The sequence below is a fragment of the Lepidothrix coronata genome, unplaced genomic scaffold, assembly GCF_001604755.1.
Source record: "Lepidothrix coronata isolate B3197 unplaced genomic scaffold, Lepidothrix_coronata-1.0 Scaffold24, whole genome shotgun sequence".
Taxonomy (NCBI): Eukaryota; Metazoa; Chordata; class Aves; order Passeriformes; family Pipridae; genus Lepidothrix; species Lepidothrix coronata.
Window position 1 is genome coordinate 1,968,426 of NW_016690204.1, and position 19,578 is coordinate 1,988,003.

The 19,578-nt window shown below is 43.7% G+C and overlaps 1 protein-coding gene across 7 annotated transcripts in view; it reads right to left on the reverse strand.

Moving 5' to 3' along the window:
- Positions 1-19,578, reverse strand: part of CUNH16orf71 (chromosome unknown C16orf71 homolog) — a 92,808-nt gene that overhangs the window by 11,889 nt on the left and 61,341 nt on the right. For all 7 annotated transcript variants that reach the window (XM_017809062.1, XM_017809055.1, XM_017809056.1 and 4 more), the window contains 9 exons: positions 19,215-19,343; positions 17,452-17,646; positions 15,875-16,201; positions 14,115-14,177; positions 12,587-12,640; positions 10,437-10,606; positions 5,126-5,321; positions 1,576-1,670; positions 433-553 (listed from right to left, as the gene is read on the reverse strand). In XM_017809062.1, coding sequence (XP_017664551.1) covers positions 433-553; positions 1,576-1,670; positions 5,126-5,321; positions 10,437-10,606; positions 12,587-12,640; positions 14,115-14,177; positions 15,875-16,201; positions 17,452-17,646; positions 19,215-19,343 — 1,350 coding nt within the window. The remainder of the gene's footprint in view (positions 1-432; positions 554-1,575; positions 1,671-5,125; positions 5,322-10,436; positions 10,607-12,586; positions 12,641-14,114; positions 14,178-15,874; positions 16,202-17,451; positions 17,647-19,214; positions 19,344-19,578) is intronic.

A 19,578-nucleotide genomic window follows, 5' to 3' on the forward strand; every position in this document is an offset into this window, starting at 1 on the left:
GTTGTCCATCCACTCACAGAACAGACTGCCTCACCACCACCCAGCCCTCCAGTGTCCTGGTGTCCTTCCTCTCCCAGGGAGGCTTTGAATGGACACACAAACCACTGTGGCCAAAGTGGTGTGAGACACCTTCTAAAAGTTCAGGAGGGGAACGTGTGCTGTTGCATCCACCAGCTGTGTTGGCAGTGCTTGTTCTGCTGCTGCTGTTAAGGTCAACTCCATATTTAACCCCTAAAGCACTGGCAGTGCAAAGGCCCAGCAGGTAAAGAGTTAAATGGCTGCACTCCCCTGGAGCTGTTCTTTGCAGCTCAGAGCTGTCTCTCCCTTCTGAAAGGACATCAATACCAAATCTTGCTGCCACCAGATGGTTTGTCTTGCTGTCCAATTAATCAATAGCAGTCCCAATCTGTACCAGGAGTTAGATTTCCTTACCAGGACTGCATAGCTGCTCAGAGCCCAGAACACTGGGTTTTCTTCCTGGCTCACAGTTTAGGATCTTGTGCTCCTTGCTGACTTCCAGACTGAATATGGGGTCACGTTTCAGGTTATAAATCTGCAGGAGGGAAGGGAGGGAGAGAGAAGCAAGCCACATGAACACTGCTCCCTAATCAGGAGGGCTAACACTTCTGAAGGATTGATTCAGGCAAGCTGTGAAGCTTTTGTTGCTGTTGTGTACTTCTGTAATTGCTAGCCCAGAAAACACCTGCTTGTCTGCAGATACAAGAACATTTTGCATGCATTTTTCTTCTTAATTGTGGCTTAATTCAATACAGGATCTTGTCATCCTTTTGAAAGTCCTGTATCCAGACATCTTTCTAAGGTCTCTGCTCCCAGCTTTTCCAGGCCAGAAACTCAAAATCTGTGAGGCTGGCAGCTTTATCCAGTGGATAAGTAAAGCTGGGGTGTAGCAGCTCCTTCCTGTCTCTGAATGAACTGGCACATCCAAGTGCCCAGCAGAGCCACAATGCCCTGGGCTGAGCTGCACAGGGACAGCAGCCACATTAGTGAAGCCTGTTACAGATGTGGCCAGCAGCATCCAGCTCCAGAGCTAATCTCCTTGGACTAACTCAGCTGGGTCACCTCTGAGCCACAGCAAGGCTCAAACATTTCCATCACTCCACTGAGCGTAACCAAATCATTATTCCATCATCAGCCATCCCACCTCAGCTCCGCTCCTGAACGACACAAAGCTGGTAAAAAATCAGCCCCTGGGTCATCTGTGCTTAGCAGTCAGGGATAATGCTGCTATCCCCGCTGAAAGCAAATATCCCCCTTCCAAATCAATGTTGACCATGTGGGAGCTTTGCTCCTGAAACCCTGAGCCCTCCTGAATTTCCAGCCCAGGGTTCTGAACAAACAGATCTGAACCAGCTCTCCTCCACCAGCTCTCTGGGTCAATACAGAGGGAGCACAGTGTGGTAGGAACATCCACAGGAGAAGGAAAACTCAGCAGCTGGTAAAACACATCAAAGGCAGCATTATCTAAAACATAATAGGAAAGAAGTCATGGGACAGCAAGGCCAAAGCCACTGCTCTGACACAGCAGGATAAACCCCAGGAAAGGGCAGATCCTACCTCTTCTTCCTCCAGTGTCTGACAGTTGGCACAGCACAGCCCTTCTGGGAAAAACAGCTTCATATCCCGGACAGCCATTTGATAGGATTTGGAGCCTGAGAGATAAATAAAATGAGAAGATTCTCTCAGGCTTTGAATTAAACATTTTCTCTAGACTCACACTCATCTTTTGGAGAGATTGATGATGTGCAACTTACTGAAGTAATTGCTTTAAAGGCCAGCTGTTCTGTACAGTAATAGCAAACGTTTAAAACCATTATATTTAGAATAGTTTCATTGCCTCCTTGGTATTTTGATTCTGTCCTATTATCACTCAGCAGCTTCTTCATGTAAACAAGACTCCTATTTCCTAAGAGTATAGTCAAGGGAATCATGTTAAGGAGCCTGTGAAGCCCTTCAATACCAGCTCTAAATCCCATTGTTGTTCCTTTGCTTCTGGATCACATCAGGCTGATCTTACTGAAGGAAAAGAGCTACTAGTTAGTAAAATAAATGTACTTAGTAACAATAATGCAGGTCCTAAATAGGCTGGGGGGCTCTAACAGAAATCAGACTTAGCATGAGGCATTGCTAATGGCAGAGTATTTTCTGTTCACCCGGGGTCAAAAAAAGTGAATTGAGACTAGAACAGGTACAGAGAAATGACATGAGGATGGTGGAAGGAATGGAGAATCATCTGAAGAGTTAAAGCTAAAAGACCTTGGCTTGTTTGACCCAACATGACCCAAAGCTGAGAAGCAATTTGATTTCTGATAAACACTCCAGGGTAGAAAAGGTCAGAGGCATAAAAAGAACTACTTAAAATAAAGTCCAGATAATGGCAGAACAAATGGGCACAAACTGTATGTGACTATATTTAAGTTTGAAAATGTAAGAAGATTTTTAGCTATCAGAGCAGAGAAGCTGCAGACAACCAGACAAGTGGGGTGGATGCTTATGAAAGGGAATGTGTGATGGGGTTGTCTGTGAGGGAATTAACTGATCTCAGTGACTTGAGAGGTCTCTCCAGGCTTAGCAGCTGAATATTTCCCTATAAAGCATCAGTGTTATAAAGCACTACTCAGGATGTGTTGAGATTCGTGGGTGGAAAATATTAGAGAGGAAAAAGCTATTTCTGTATAACTGGAGTCCACATAGTTTGTCAATGTGCTGGCACAGATCCATACTCCTGGGATACAAATACACAAATATCCTTTGAAATATTCCCACCTTTGAGGTTACCCATGAAAGAATCCCATCTGAGAGCACTGTTTGAACTCCATAATTCCAGCTTTGTATGGCCAGAGCCCTTAACACAGCACTTTACAATCCTAAGGTTGTATAAGTCTCCTGTGTTTGAGCTGTGCTGGATCCTTTATGTACCTTCCACGTTTAAATCACTGATGCCATTAGAGGACACAAATGCTCCCAAAGTGAGCAACAGTAAAACTCTTGCTTTGCTCAAGGTATAACCCAGTGTAAGGTGCATACACCTAAGAGCTCTTTGGATGCAAGGAAAAGCACTGTACAATGACTTGCCAGGCTCCAGAAGAGATGAAAGTAAGGTAAGTTTAACTCTGCAGCTGAGCCTCAGACTATTAAAGCTGTATTACTGCACTACCTGGTTCAATGGTCTCCCTGGAACCCAGTCTTCATATTAATTGAATTTCCCCAGTCACTTTGGGAGGAAACAGCGAGAGTTTGCTCTGCTTCAGGCATTAACTAAAGTTCTTCCTGGGCTGGAGCAAAACTGAGAAAGCTTAGTATTCCCTCCTAGGAAAGGAAGATGGTCTTACAGTCCCCCACATTACTCATGGAAACTCTTCCTGCTTAACTTGTAGGTAAATGTTTCACCTGTATTGAAGGACAAGCTCCTGGAGGTAACAAGGGTTTAGGAACATTCCTTTCCTTATGGACAGACACCTCCTTGGCAGAGCAGCTGGGTCAGACTCATCAGTTAGCTACAGCTACATCCATTTTCCTGGAATGTGTGCCAGGATGGCTTTGTACACAATGCACATAGTCTGGTCTGAGAGCAGGTGGTGGCCAGCTCAGCTCAGCCCAGACTTCAAAGGTGACTTCAAGTCCCAGCCTAGAGATCTGAAGGGAATCCCAAAGCAGAACATCCGAGGGCTTCTCAAAAACAGTGAGCTACCCGTGACTCCCAACCAAATAGGGTGAGACTCAGCCTCTCTAATCAATATAAAGTCATCTTTCACTGAGTTATGCTGGGGATGCTCCAACTGTAGCAGATGTCTGAAGTTTGGGGTATATAGCACCCATTCTTAGTCATGACTGAGGAGTTCTCAGTCTCAAGGCAACCTGGATACACAATCCATTAAGAGCAAAAGAAGCAGGGGCCAATAATGTAAAAGTATTGGCTAAAGACCCCTGACTACTCTTTTTGTAGGTACATCCTGCTCTTCAGTCCCTCCCACAGATGAGATCCTATGGGATCATGGTGAGAGAGCTCTCTTGGCTCAGTCTTGGTCCTCAAGATTCCAATCTGATAAAAGAAGGTTCTGGATCAAGGGTTTGGTTCTCTTCCCCAAGCTGTACATGGTAGTACTTCATTACCTACCAGTTTTCAACAGACCACTTGATATGGATGAAAAGAGGGAGTGATTTCACAGCACAGAATACAACAGAAAGAGCCAAATAATCCAAGGAAAGTTCTGGCACTTGAGGGCATACAGTGCCTACCAGCTCACCTGGGTTTAAAGAAATTATTGCTTTATTATTTTTATATTTGTTTAACTACATAGAGCACAATCAGGACAAAACACTACTCACAGGCAGTGATTTAACCCTTACAATTTTTGGAATAACATCCTTCTCTCCTTGTGGCAATACCTCCAGCAGCAATACCCTTTGTTCTCTACAGGCCACTGTCTCCAGGGGTGATTCCCATTTTCTCATCCTTCACACACACACACAGTGCAGCATCCCAGTCCTTCCCTGCTGGCAGACGAGCTGTGATGGTTCAGCACTCTGAGGGTGCTGACTGTGTGCTCTGCTCATGTGCCAGCTGGAAAGAGCCTCTCCCTGTGGAAAACAGCTGAGTTTACCTGCTTTCCTGTCAGAGAAATTCTTAATCACCTCTGTATTGGTCCTCAATGTTTTGAGATGTTACAGAAACTCGGTATCTTAGAGTCTTTAATTCCTCTGTGAAATCTGGTGGGAGTGGGCCAATGGGTTATGGAGACATCAGGAGGACACACACAAGCAGAGAAGACAGATGGGTTCTTGGGGGTAATTACAAAATAACCAAGCCAAAAGTACAAAGTGACCAAGCAGGGAAGAGATCAAAGGAAATCTATTATGATGGAACACAGATCTAGGGCTGTTCTGGGAAGAAACGTTTTTGAAATATATCCTCTAGGAGAATATTTTATATCTGGAGACACACTCAGCTCAGCCATCAAGAAAACAGTGAAAGCTTTCTAGGGAATAATGGTCTTCACTGCCTGCCAAGGCTGGATCTGTAGTGACAATGCAGGAGGGAACAGTACATTTTTTATTTGCCATTTGCATATCTGAGTCTTTGGCCTTTTCTTTTACAAAAACCTACCATAAAATCCATTGTGGACTGTGCTGGTGCCATACTGAGCCCTCCAGAGGCAGGGATCTACTGCTTGGGCTAGTTCAGGATCCTCTGGCCCCAGGAGATCCACCAGCTTCTTCACAGCATTTGGCCTCTGCAGACACAGCACGAGAGCAGTGCCTGAGGTGAGGTAGGTACAGTGAGCTTCTAAAGCAGCAGGATCCTGAAAAGAAAGAACAGAGATGGGACAGTTATAAGGAACAGTGTTGGAAAGCACTGGGTATATCCCAGCTTTCCTTTGGCTAGGAAAAGTTGGAAGTAAGCAGATCTTGCTTATTCCTTGCTTTGTGTCCTCTTTGGGATACATGCTAGTGGTCTCTGAAGGCAGAGTTTAAAAATATACCCCACAGACACCAAGCAGGACTTGTGAGATCCACCAGGTTACAGAAGGTCTAATTCCTTTGGTGTGAAGGAACTCGCATGGATCAGGTGGGAGCACGGACACGGGCAGTATCACCAGGGTCACAACTGCCCTGGGATAACAAGCCACATTTAGTTGTTCAGCCAATATAAAATGACCCTTTCTTTTTGTATTCATGAAAAGCAAGACCCACCCCACACACACACACACACACCCTGCTGCCAGGGGCGAGCTTCTCCTGGAAGATGGTAGAATTTCAGACACTAGGACCAGGACCACAGAGATTAAAAGCAGGAGGGTCAGAAGAGGGCCTGCAAGAAAACCATTTGCCCTCCTGGCTTTGCCACTGATGCTGTGATTTTACAGCACTTTTTCTTGCATCCAAAATTTCTTTGCTTCATAGCAAATTTCTCTACTTTTGCTTCTTTTCCAAGCATGGTCAGTTCAGCCCGTCACCACTCCTGAGCAAAGCTGTTCCTCTTGTAGCTGTGCTGGTCACAAGACCCTGGGAATCTTATTTTGCCTAAGGATAAGTGGAAATGCCAGCTAGCAACCACTGTACTGGTGAGAGGAATCTGCTTTGAGTGCCGGAGACAGACACAATGATGGAAAGGCAGCGAGTGCCTGGGGCACTTGCCATGGGCAACAGAGAGCTCATGGCCTTGCTGACGGCTTTAATCAAGGAAAACCTTGGAAAACCAGGCTTGTTGCAGATGTCTGGGCTGAACACAAGATCAGGGTGCCCAAAGCAGCTGCAGCCTCCCTCCTCCTGCCTCTTCATCTGAGTAAAGTGGCAGGAGCTGCTTCCCTGCACCCCAGGGTGTGACAGCCAGCACTGGATGTTCTCCACACGTTACAAACAAGGGCATTTCCAGCTCCCTGCCTGAACCAACTCCTGGTTATTTACTTTTTTTCTAATTTTGGAGGAAATAAAAACAGGAGGGGAATTTGATTCAGCTGAATCACGTCATTCACAGAGGTTTTAATTCCTCTATTTTTTAATCTCCTAAAAGCACCAGAGGATAGCAATTCTCTAGATAAAACATTTCTAAAAGCAAATTCTACCATTTCATTTAAAAATATGGAGATAAAACACTTCAAGGCCTCTTTTGCTCCTCCATCACGTGAAACCATTCACTGACTTTGACCCAAATCTTCTCACACTCGCCTTCCTCCTAAACTGCATCTCTGAGAATTAGGTTATAAATCGAAAACCATGAGCTCAAGCCTCATATTCTCCCCTCTATTTGCAAAGGCAAAATGATCCATGAGAAAGCTCTCCTGTTCTTAAATTGCTGAGTTATCTAAGGGACTGTATGTGGTGTTTGTCAGTCCTTCTACCCCATGGGCAAAGGGTCGTATCTCCAGTGACAAGAGCTCTGTTTGGATGAGGATAAAGAATTTCAGCATGGCATAGTGTGCTGCAAAATTGTGACATTCATTCAGCTCTGCATAATACAAAATAATCCCTTCATGCTTGAAAATTTTGTTAGTTAAAAAGAAATGTGTATAATTCACTTTTCTATGGGTTTTCTCTTTGGGGGATGACAAACAGTGATGATTTTCATGAAAACTTTCAAAAAGACTGATGTGACATATCAACATTCATCCATGTCAGAAACAGCTGCAAAGAAAACATTCAGTTTCTGTTAGACCAGAATAAACGAAATTATGTTGCTCCAGAGCTTCTTAACAGTTCTTTTAGATCTACATAACAAAACTCTTCTCTCTGTTTCCTGTCTTTCAGTTCTTCCCCAGCAAATCCAGGCACCTGGAGTTAAAGATGATATTGTTTCTAATTGTTAGTGAGTCAAGGCGACTCTTTCCTTCTGATACAGCTCCTCACATCCACTCCAGATGCCACCAGGCCAGTGCTGCCTTTATTCCCATCCTTTTTTTCCCCATCCTCCTTTATTTCCATCATGCTGTCTCCAAGCTGTGTCCTTGTGGATCCCCGAGCAGCTGTGGAGAGGTTGCACATGTGCAGCTGCCTTGAATTCAGTGAGCAATTTTGTTGAGAGGAAGTTCCAGCTGTGCACTGGCTCGGGAGGATAACGGGATTAACAAGCAGCAAAATTATCCTTCTGCCTTTACTGCTGGAATCACAAGATAGGGTTGGAGAGAATCATTGAGTATTGAGTCCAGTGACCTGCTACTGCAGGCAATCAGATCAGGTAATCCCCCAAAGCAGGATCAGGTCCCACCGTAAAAATCAGGCTAAAACTGCCAATCTCCACGGGGCTAGATCTGCTGGATAAGCACTGAAAGGAGATCCAGCCTCCAAGGGCAGAATTCCTCCTGGGAGCAGGCGCTTCTCACTGTCTGAACACCATCAGGTCGTGCCAAAAAACTGGGAAGACAATGTCAGCTCTATTTACCTGACCTTTGTTTTTTATAAGCGTTCTTAAACTTCAGATAAAACACATGGTTGTGGCTCCTGTGACTCGATAACCCCGTGGAAGAACGGAGCAATCCATTATTTATCACATGCCAAAGGCCACGCGCTGCTCCGGAGCTCAGTGTTGGTATTTAAGTTGAAAAAGCAATCACGTAGCTGAGATCAGGCTGCTGAGGATATTTGTCAAGTGCATGTAAATAATACATTAGAAAGAAAAAGGAGATGTGAGGTAGTCTGGCTTCAGTGAGTAAAACCCAAATTTGCTCACAAAAACTATGTACACACAACAAACTGGCACATCGCAGAGCGCTTGGGAGTTTTCTAGAGGTGGATTTTGGATGAGGCTCCAGGTGAGGCAATAAAAGCCACGGAGAAAATTTCTAGAAGAGGCAGAAACACTGGCTCCATTTTCTTCAACAGGACATCTCATCATCATTGGTCTCATCCATACATATAATTATCTCCAAGGGGTGTCAGAGGATGGTGCCAGGCTCTTTTCGGTGGTGCCCAGAGACAAGACAAGGAGCAATGGCCATAAATAAAACACAAGCAGTTCCACCTCAACATAAGGAAGAACTTCTTTCCATGGCAGGTGGCAGAGCACTGGAACAGCTGCCCAGGGAGGGTGTGGAGTCTCCCTCTCTGCAGACATTGCAAACCTCCCTGTGTCACCTGCTCCAGACGACCCTGCTGAGCAGAAGGGTTGGATTATCCCCACATACCCCTTCCAACCTCAGCTATTCTGGGATTCTGTGACATGCTAAATTCAGCAATTTCCACCCACATGAAGAGCCTCATTTTAAAACCAGCATTGTATCCTGTTGTATCCTGTTGTGCTGTAAACTGAGGAACAGATCAACACTGATCTTGCTCCCATCCAAACACTGTAGAAGAAATTCAGCTGGAAAACCAGCCCTGCTCCCACAGCTGCCATTGTGCTACTTACCAGCTGGATTTTCCAAATAACCCAGGCCCTGGAGCCTGCTGAGGCTTTCTGAAAATCTCCCTACTTATCCTGGGAGCTCAGCCTTTCCCAGCCCTCACCAGTGAAAGACTTTCTGACATGTTCTAAGAACGAGAAGGAGCCCCTGGACAGCAGAAAGCATTTCCTACTGTCAGTTCCCCCTTGCCAAAGGCACACTATTTCTCTGCTTTCCCTTTCAAAACCTGCTCTTTTTTCCATGAACAAAACCCCAATAATCTGTAATTTTTACACTCATTAGTTACCAGCTCTTCAAGAAAACTAAATCAATGCTCAACAGCTGCTCTGGTGTGTTGGAGAACTCCAAACCCAAGATATTTTTCATGAAACAACCTCTCCTCATACTTACCCCACAAGTATATGCATTATTTCCTGAGGATATTTGGACTTTTTAAGACATTTTCTGTTTCAGATGATCAAAAAAGCATTTTGTATTTAGCATTTTGTATTTGTTTTTGTATTAAAAAACATATTGGGAAGCACATCCCCATCCACTCCAACAGCAACTATAACCCTCTTACCAGTATAAATATTTAAAAATCAGATGCTTGTGCTCACTGCTATCACACAGAAGGTATTAATTGTTCCATAGCACTGCCCTGGCATGTTCTTGTTTTCTTCTGGAAGCCTCTATCAAGAATTTCTTGGAGACAGTGCTATAAACTTTACCAACTTAACCCAACAACAGTATCAATTACAAAGGTTTGTTTTCTCTAAAGTTAATTGGTTACATGTCTTCATGAAAGCAATCAAATAACACAGATTTTCTTTTTCCCCCAAGGAAATTAAAAAAAAAATAATAATCTAACTCCTCTCAAATGCCCAGTGTTCAGTTTCCAGGCTTTCATAATATCTGAACACTGAGGATATGTCAGGTTGAGGACAAAAATAATTTCTAATACTATAAAGAGCAGAAACATATCTATTTATAGGTAATTAACACCCATAATGCCCCAAAACTTAAGAAGCCTTTTTATTGTCTTTCAGACCTCAGCAATGACAATTTTCTCTCTTTGCAGGCCATTTTTACAGAGTTGCTCACAGGCTCCTGGAACTCAGGAGCTGTGTCTCTGATGTAATCTAAGGTAACAGCACTCCAGAGATCCATATTCCCTGACAATGCAATGAGTGTTCCCCAGGTTTAAACACATGGAATAAAAGCAGGCACACGTGCAGGTATGTGCCCTACCTGGAATGACCCTGGGGAAGGAGGAGAAGACACCTGTTTGGCAGGTGAAGAGTCAGCCCTGTACAGATTCCTGGGAGGTCTGTATTCCCCATATCCTCCACAGTTTCATCTGGGAGAAACCAGGTCTGCTTCTTTATGGCATGTGATAAAAGGAGCCCTGAGCATGTCAGCTCTCTTTGTGCTGATAAGGTACAGATCTGGTTGTTCTGTACAGCTCAATCCCAACAACACCTCCGAAATCCCGGGGGGGAGCTGCTGCCTTTCCCAGGAATGGATTATTCACCACTTGACATATTTCCCCACTCTAAAGCTCAGCAGAGCCACGGATCTACCTGATTCTGAACCAACCTGTTTCACTTCAGAAGGAAGGAGTCCCAGAGCAATGGCTGGGTCCAGGTCTACGTGTTTCATTCCGACCAGGGTGAATTTTTCCAGGTCTAGGTTTCTGAGGATCCTGGCAAGATTCTGGCTCCAGACCCTGGGTTTGATGAGCAGCACTGTGCAGAGGACCTGGGCTCCTGGAACAAAGCACACACAGAAGGAGTTGTTTACTAGCCTGGATGGACCTCTGGAGATGAGGTTTATGGAAAAGCTGGCAAGAAGTTCATAAAAACCTGAACAAAACAGGTCCATAAAACCCCCCGTGCATCAAGGATTATTTATTTATTTATTTATTCTTTTGTTGGATTTTTAGTTTAAAAATACATCTAAAACAGTTAAGGCTTGGAGATTCTTTTCCCCCCAGGAAATCTGCTCCAAGTCCAAAAAGTTTATGTGGCAGGTCTGTAGGATAAGACTCAAACCTTTCTATTATACATTAATGTTTTAAGAGGGATAAAATATTCCCTTTTACATTTTTCATGTGAACTGTAGAGATTATGTGATGTAATCCTTAAGGCAGCTATTAAATTCTTATCCCTGTGTTCTGTATCTCAGTTAGAGCTCTGTTTCAGAGAGGCACTAACAAGCCTGACAGGTCCCTATTAATGTCATAAACCCATTATAAATAGAATTGTGTTTACCAAAATTGACATTTCAGCAAAAACTTTCTGCTTCTGGTAAAGCTCTCCCAGCAGAGCTGCAGCACTATGAGAAGCAGAAAACAAACCAGACCAAGATAACTTCACTGTCTGATGGTAGAAAATGGATGTAAAGGCAGAAAATACATAAATTCCATTTTTAATGACAGCATTTTCGAGCTTTTAGTTTTGCTAAAGTACTTACAACTAGGAGCATAGTTAATATTTTATCCTAATAACATCTCTTGAAGATTTATTGGCAACTGTTGGGTCAGAACCAGCTTGTGAGGCCCCAGGAACTGCTGGTGCTTAACCATGTCAATCAGCACGAAGGAAGTGACAGGTGGTAAAACTGATCCAAGATTATCTGTGTACAAAATATGTCATTTTATGTTTCCTGTACACCCCACTACTCATTATACAGATGTCAATGCAACAAAGCATCAACGAGGCTACCTGTGATTGAATGTTGTTATTTTCAGGTGGCAAGAAACAAGACTCATGGCAGGGAAATACAGGATTAAAAATATAAAGGAAGATTCCTGCCTTCCCACTTGAGATGGAAACCTAACCCAGGGAGCCCTTCTATTAAGGATGTGCTATTTTCTTCACATCCATCTTGAACAGAAAGATTTAAATGCCATAGCAACAGCCTGCAAGTGCAGGAAGCTGCTTGGATCTGCTGAGCTGCTCGGATCCACCCTGGCTATCTCGATGTTCTGGAAGTGCTCACTGGCCTCCAGATGTTTTTACTCACCATCTGCTATTTTTGGGCAAATATTCTCATTCTTGTGCTTATGTGAATCATTACCTGCTGCATATTTATGGACTTCAGGTGGTTCAGGGGGGATTTGTCTCACATCACTTTGCCAGGTTGGTTTGGTCAAAGACAAGTGTTGAAAAGAGGTGGGACACCTTGTCACTGAGGGTTGGCTTCCTCTCCTCAGTGATTATAAGTGACAAGAGTTAGACAAAACACCACTAACTACTGCAACAATTTCTGCTGATCTGGAATTACCAGAGGTACCTGTTTGGCAACCTAAAACCTGCCTGATTTCTACCTCCAGTTTGGCTGTTCAGTGGCCATCCCAGTTTCCTGGTCTTTACTACGTTTTTCTACTTTTTAATATTAATATTAATATTTTTTAGATCCATTCCTCAGAGCCAGTGATTCCCCCCCCAAAAAAAATTATTACATAGGTTTTCATTTCATATCAAAAATACTGTTTATCTTATATGCCATTTATATACAATACTTCAGACAGGTGTGTGACTTCAAATAAGTGCAAACTCAGGAGAAGCAGATACCAGATTTCCTGGCAGGCTTAGGAAAGGGAGGTTATCACTGCCTGTATTCCAGCCTCAGGAAAATGTTGGTATAATCCTGTTGCTTATTTTGGGCTGGTACATCCAGATGAGTTAGTTCCACCACGTCCTTATCAAATGCCATGATGATGATGTGATGATGATTTCTCTCACCTGTGTGCAGGCAGGCAAACAGAGACTCTGCACGGCCTCTCCAGCTCTCACCCACTGAAAAAGAGAAGCAGAGAGACTGGAGTGAGTGGTCTGTGCATTCCTGGAGAGTAACTGGAGGATGTTGCCATCATTTCTACATAATGCAGCCAAAAGTGTTATACTGGGGCATGCATGGCTTGATCTCAGATGTACTGGGACACCCTGGGAAGTGTCACATTTCCACCCTTCTTCACTGAGCCCAAGGGCACATGCTGAATAAGACTGCAAGTACAAGTCCTGTGGGCTCTTGGGTACCTTTTCTGTGATTTCAGGGAGTGGCTAACAGTGGTTTTAAGCCACCTTTGTGCTCCCAGTACTCCACAGTCAAGTTAGAAATCTTGTGTCCAGAATCCCAGGAGCTCAGGTGTTCTGTTTGATATCCTCTCCTGCGCCCTTGGAAGCCAAGAAGTGCTGTGGATTCTGAGTACTGAGCCCAGCTCTGCTGATAAAACCTCACTGACACTCCCCAGACAGCCAGGAACGACTGCTCCAGTGGTTCTTCATGAGAGCAGAGCAGGGTGAAAGGATCTGGTGAGTCAGAACTTAGGACAAAAGCCTAGAGAAAAACGATTCCTTCGGTCTAATGTAAAACCTGCAGTGACCTGGAGAGGTGAGGAAAATTAAGGCACTTCATGTGAAGTGAGAAATTATCTAAATCTAGGGCACAATGAGGAGAATCCTGCATCAGATTAATAAAAGACTTCCTTTGCCAATGGCTGGCAAGTTTAGCCAGTGTGACAATAGAAAACTACAATCTGTTCATCAAAACAAAATTACCATTTTTTGGGTATTTATTACTGTCCAAAATCCATGTATTTCTACTTCCCAGGACAATGTATCTGGAAGGTATCTAGCCAAAGGGTTTTTCTTCTAATAAGACCTCTTTCTCTTTCCACATGGTTGTTGTTTATTTTGCTGGAATAGTAAGAGCACAAATCGGTGGAATCAGCTCCCAGGTCCTTGCCTCATAACTTTTTAGCTCCCATCCTCACAGTACCAATTTTTTTCTTTAGGATTGGGGTTATTTGAAAGGATCTGTGAATTCCATGGTGATCTGGGTGTCACTGTGATGTAAATGACAGGGAATGCCCATTCTGCTCTGATTTGTCACTCACTTGGGCAATGGTGATCAAGACATTTCACCTCTCTAAAACATAATGCAACTCATCTTTTTTTGAGATCAACATCTGAAAAGGGCTGCTAAAAAGCAGGCATTAATTACTCTTCCAGCCTAATTGCCACAGCAACACTACACAGGTCACTGTCAGAACTGCATAGGAGAAAGGTGATCTAGCAGTCCATCTTCTCCCAGCACCAAGTGGACCCATCTGGCCCTAATTTCCTGGGATGAGGATGTCTAACCAAAGGTTTACTAATCCCCTTTCAATGGCTCTGACAGAGGACAGTTCTGGTTTCCTTTAATCTATTTAAGAGCATAAACTAACTTGTTCATATCCAAGAGGCAACTGGTACATATTTCTGGTCTTACCTTCAGCCCTGGACCTCCTGCCAGGTGGTGGCAGGTATTTCATGGCAGGGCGGTGTTCTGCATCTGTAAAAGGAAGGAGATGTATTTTTATGGATTGACAGATGGGAAACCTTCACTGTCTGGGGGTAAGGGGTGACAAAGGTAAGTTTATTTAGCAGTGGAAATGGCAGACATTTGACTTGCTACGAAAGTATTAAAGAGCTGTTCTCTAGCACAAAGGCCTCTCCATTCCTCCCACAACAATAAAAACAAGAGGAAAAATGTAATGATCCTATAAAAGAGATAGTGCAGGGTGTGGAAGTCATGTCTGAGCTGTGCTCCTTTGTTCCTGACAATGGCTTTGGTGGGAAAGGCTGGCACTGCCATTATAACCTCCCTCAATAAACTGAGCTCACAGCTCTGCTTCCCTCTTATCCTGCCTTTTCATCTCAAGATGACTTTAATCAAGGGCTGCAGTGCATGAATTCTTACCAGTTTATACACTAATTTGGGATGTCTGATGCCTCCATTTCTGGAGGCCTCCTCTTCTTGCTCACCAATCTCACATAGAACTCCCACATAGATCACTAACAAATCTAACTTTCTATGAGACTAAGCTAAGGATCTTTTCCCAGACAAATCACATTTTCTTCTTTCTATTCCCCACAGCCAATTTGTTACTCCACACTACACAGGCACAGAGTGTTTGACACAAGTGTCTAAGTTTGTGTTGACAACAAAGGACCTTTCTTCCCCAAGGAAAGATAAAGGAAGAGCTATAAATTCAAAGCACGAATGCACTTATGGAACTGTGTCACTGCTCTGCAGTTGATACATGGTGTTACCACAATCTTGATTTCTCTCTGCTTCTGACTAATCACAGAATCACAAAATGGTTTGGGTTGGAAAGGACCTTAAAGCCCATCTCGTTCCAACCCCCTGCCATGGGCAGGGACACCTTCAGAAGTTGGCAGGCTCAGAGCTGTTTATCTCTGGGCTTGAGGAGTCAGGCAGCCCAAAAATGGAGGTGACATGGCAAAATATTTCACATTAAAAGAAAAGAGCGGGAGCTTGTAGTCTGCTGCTCCAAAACATCCAATACCAATAACCCCACAGTCTGCACGGTGATTTAGTTTTAAGAGGCATGGCTATACATCTCCTGGTACAGGAGCACGTCTACTGTGCTGAAAGATCGATGCTGGCACGTATCACTGAAGCCTGAGAAGCTTTTGACAACAAAGGTCTCCATTCCTCTGTTCATTCTCGTCCAGGATAAAAAGAAATTCTCAAGAAATCTGCTTTCTTCAGGTCCTGCACATTGGTCACACCTTCATCTCCCTGAGTACAGGGCAAGGCCGAGGCATCAGGGCCCAACAAGTTTGGCACCACAGTCAGGTGTCCTCTTCAGGTGGAAAAGGTCTTGGCCCTGTTCTTCAGTTTCTCTACTACAGAAATGTAAAATGCATGGTGTTATTTACTGGTCCTGCCAACTGCTCTGATATCTATTCAGTACTTCTGGAGCACCTCGAGATCTTCAGAAAGGGCACCAGGCCAAGCAGAGCCACATTAATTTAAAAAGCTAACTAGCAGGTGCCCTCAGCTGGCTCCTGCTGATTTCATAGCCTTCATCATAATTCAGCCAAGTACAGAATTTAGCCCCAAACTATGAAGTTTTTCTGTGCCTGAGAAAACCCATAGCATTGGATTCCTTTGTCCAAGTTCAATCAATTCCCAAACACCTTATCCCTGAGGATAATATAAATAGTAACAACATGTCTTACCAGTTACAAAATCAGCCTCTGTGAAGAAGAGGATGGCTTGTCTGAATGTCACCTCTGGAGTCAAGGCCATTACTGCCTGTGGGAGACTTCCACTTGTGGTGAGCTTCTCCCTACACTGTGTTAATCCCTCCAAGACACCTGCAAGAGTTTCGTAGGCATCGATCCCCCGGAACACGCACACGAGGACGGGGTTGGACATCAGTGTATCCAGGCTCCTCTGCCACTCAGTATCTCCAGCCTCAAAGGGGGTTATTTCTCTGGCCTGCCATCGAGTGAGGTGGGGCAACCACTTCAGGCCTAGGAGCTCAAATCCTGACCCGGGCTCTTCTGCAAGTCAAGAGAAGAGTGTTCAGCATCAGACAGCAGCAAGTGTTTCATGGGAGCTCTGTTTGCTTTTGGAGACAGATGTTCTGACTTCACACTGATTTTTTTCACTAGACAAGTTCCAAAGCTGCTTCACCACCACCCATCCAGAATGGACTGTAATGCAGATATAGGAACACACTGGGAAAACCCACAAGATACAAATGCTAGGAAATAACATTGCATTGAAAAGAAAAAATGGGCTATCTGGGAAATCAACAGGGAGCCACAGGGAGCAAATGCCATGATTTAGATTAGAGAGCACAGCTAATGGAGAAGAGTTGAAAGGGAATCCCTGAGAATACACTGACAACAATGTGGCTTGGCACAGCATAATCCATAATTATAGATCCTTTAGCACCTCTCATAACATTCCACTTCAAGCAATGTTCATTATAGTAATAAACTGCAATAGAATGCTGACTTGTCTCTAGTTTAAATGTTGTTGTGTTTGTAAAGTAGTCTTACTGCAATGTAGCAAAATATTTAGGGACTCAATCCATGAATGCTGGAAGTTTCTGTCAGCGGGGGTCTCATGTACAGAACTTACTCAGTAGCATTTCAAGTAGTATTTCAGCATAGTTTTAGGAGTGGGATGCGACACAGTATAAGACAGGGCCACACTTCTGCCCTTCGTGCATACACTTCCTGTATTATTACACTTCAGTGCAACCTGCATCATGAAATTATATAAAATCATCATCCTGCCTAGGGCTTGACAGCCCTCTTCATGCATGTGTGAGCATTTAACATGGGGATGGCATTGGTTTTCCTCCTGTGCACGAAGAATCGAAGCATGAAGCAGTGAAGTGTCTTGGTTCTGCTCACAAAGGATGTCAGAGGGCAGAACAGAGGCTGTGACTTCCAAATTCCTGTTGCTGTGCCCCAGTTACAGTTGCCTGATCTCCCAGTACTTAGGGAGAGACATAATGCTCTGAATTACATAAAAGCTTAATAATTCTAAGCACATCTTTAAACTAATTTGACAATCTCTGAAGAAAATTATGGCCACCTGAGCTGTTTGTGCTATGAAATGTGGCCTTGCCCATAACAAGTCATGACAAATTCTTCAGCTTTTTAAGCAGGTGAACAAAGAAACCTGTTCTTCTTCCACTCACCACATTTTCCGTGATGTTCCTGCTATGATAAAAGCAGCTGGCCAGGATAAACTTCCCTGACCAAGTTCCCCAGCCCTCCCCAAGAGCTGGGATCACCTGCACTCCGAGGCTGGTTGTTAAGCCTAGGAAAAAGGATCTGGTGAAGGAGCTCTCCAGCACTTTTCATGGTCTCCATTCCAACCACCGTCAGCGTCACAACTTGCTCCATCCCAGGATCAGCAGTGTACGTTCGGTGGCAGAAAAAATCCAGAGGAATGTTGTGGGGCTCTGGAACTGCGCTGAGGTTTCCTCCTACCCAGGGAGATGATCAAAACCAAAACTGTTACCCCGCAAAAACAAAGCTCAGGTCTTTTTTACTGTGAAGGAATTAATTCTCAACCAAGCAAAGGCCAGTGTTTCACTGTCTCCTCATGCTGCAGCTCAGCATGGCCAGGAAAAGGTTCCTGCATGAGGAGTGTTATCACAGCAAACCTCCACTAATTAGTTCCACTCCTTCCCTGGAATTACATTTTGCCATATATATTAAATGTATTCACATGTAATTTTTATATCCTTATTCACATCCTTAAGCAGAGTTGATAGATCTACACCAAAGTGATTGAGGGCATCAATTTTGGATTGATAACTGGTGTTTGACTTCACATGAAATCAACACTTCATTTTGCTTTCAAGGAGATTACAGGGCACACAACTGAGAGCTAATTTGGGGACTACTGCAACACCATGCTTGTATCCACGATCCTGTTGGGAATGGTATAGCCTGTGTTTGATTCCATACTGTTTCACTACCTAATTATTAAAACCATTGCATTGATAAGCATTTATTTACTTAGTTATTCCTATACCTTAACATTTCATGATGCTAGAGAATGGTGAATAACATGCATTTGATGATTATTTTTCCTTATTATTTAGTATGAATTCAGTTTTGGAAAGTAACATATTTCAACTAAAAGTCCTGACATCCAAAAATTCAAATAATTTAATTAAATAAATCTATTAGAACCTGCTTAACATGCAAGAAACCTGTAGTTAGTGAAATAAACATCTGGTTACCAGGACCTTCAAGTGCACAGAACTAGTAAGTTTAAGACTCTCCCACCCATGTGAGTCACAGCTTTAAAGCAGAAAACCCATTTCCTTGCTGTTTCAAATCCTATCAATTTCCCAGCTTTGAATGAATGAGTTACTAAAGTGAATTCAACTGTATAAACTGAAATTAAGAATATCTGAGTAAAATGAAATTGAAAAGTGCCTTTTCTGCACCTACAGAAAAAGTAGAGCATTTATCACTTCAGCACATTCCAGTTTTACACACAACCACTGATTTATCTCATTTTAATATTTTGACTTCTCTTGAAACTATGGCAATAAATATCAATAGACTGGAAATTAATCTTTTAACTAAATATATTAATTAAGGCTTAATTGGATGTTATCATGTCACATTTAAATAATTTCTTTTTGCATGTCTTTTTAATTAACTTAAAAAGTATTTTCATTTTGCTTTTCTATTGATTCTTCCATTCATTACCTGGCAGCAGAATGCAGCCAAATGAGCATTACCATGATTGATGGAGAGCAGAACAGTAAATGAGCTATCATATACAAAAAGCATATTCCTAATGGTTTTATGCAGGAAAATGCCTTAATAAGGTTGTAACACCTTATGGGGCTGCCCCATCCCTGGAAGTGTCCAAGGACGGGGCTCGGAGCAACCTGGTCTAGTAGAAGGTGCCCCTGCCCATGGCAGGGGGTGGAACGGGGTGGTCTCCAAGGTCCCTTCCAACCCAAACCATTCTCTGAGTCTGTGATCCAATAAAAGCCAGGACAGTGCATTTCCCACAGCTCTGACCTACCCAGGGCCTGCAGCGAGGTCTCGGCGTACGGAGCCACGTGGAAGCAGACAGAGGCATCCAGGCCAGCAGTCACAGGGGGGCTGCTCTGCCCACTGCCAGGGCCTGGCTTTGCCAGCTCATCCATCAGCCCTGTGCAGGGAACAGCAGCAAACATGAGGGATACAGAGCTCTGACATGAAAACCCTCTGCTATCAAATGTTTGATTCATATGAACACAGCTCCATTACCGAGACGTTAATGTGGGTCACGCTGAGCTTACCCGAGACACGAAATGCACCTGAACCATCTCCTCTCCCCCAAATCACATTAATCACTTCACTGGGGCAAGTAGTTGTTGAAAATTGAGGCTGGGCCACAGCTTTCT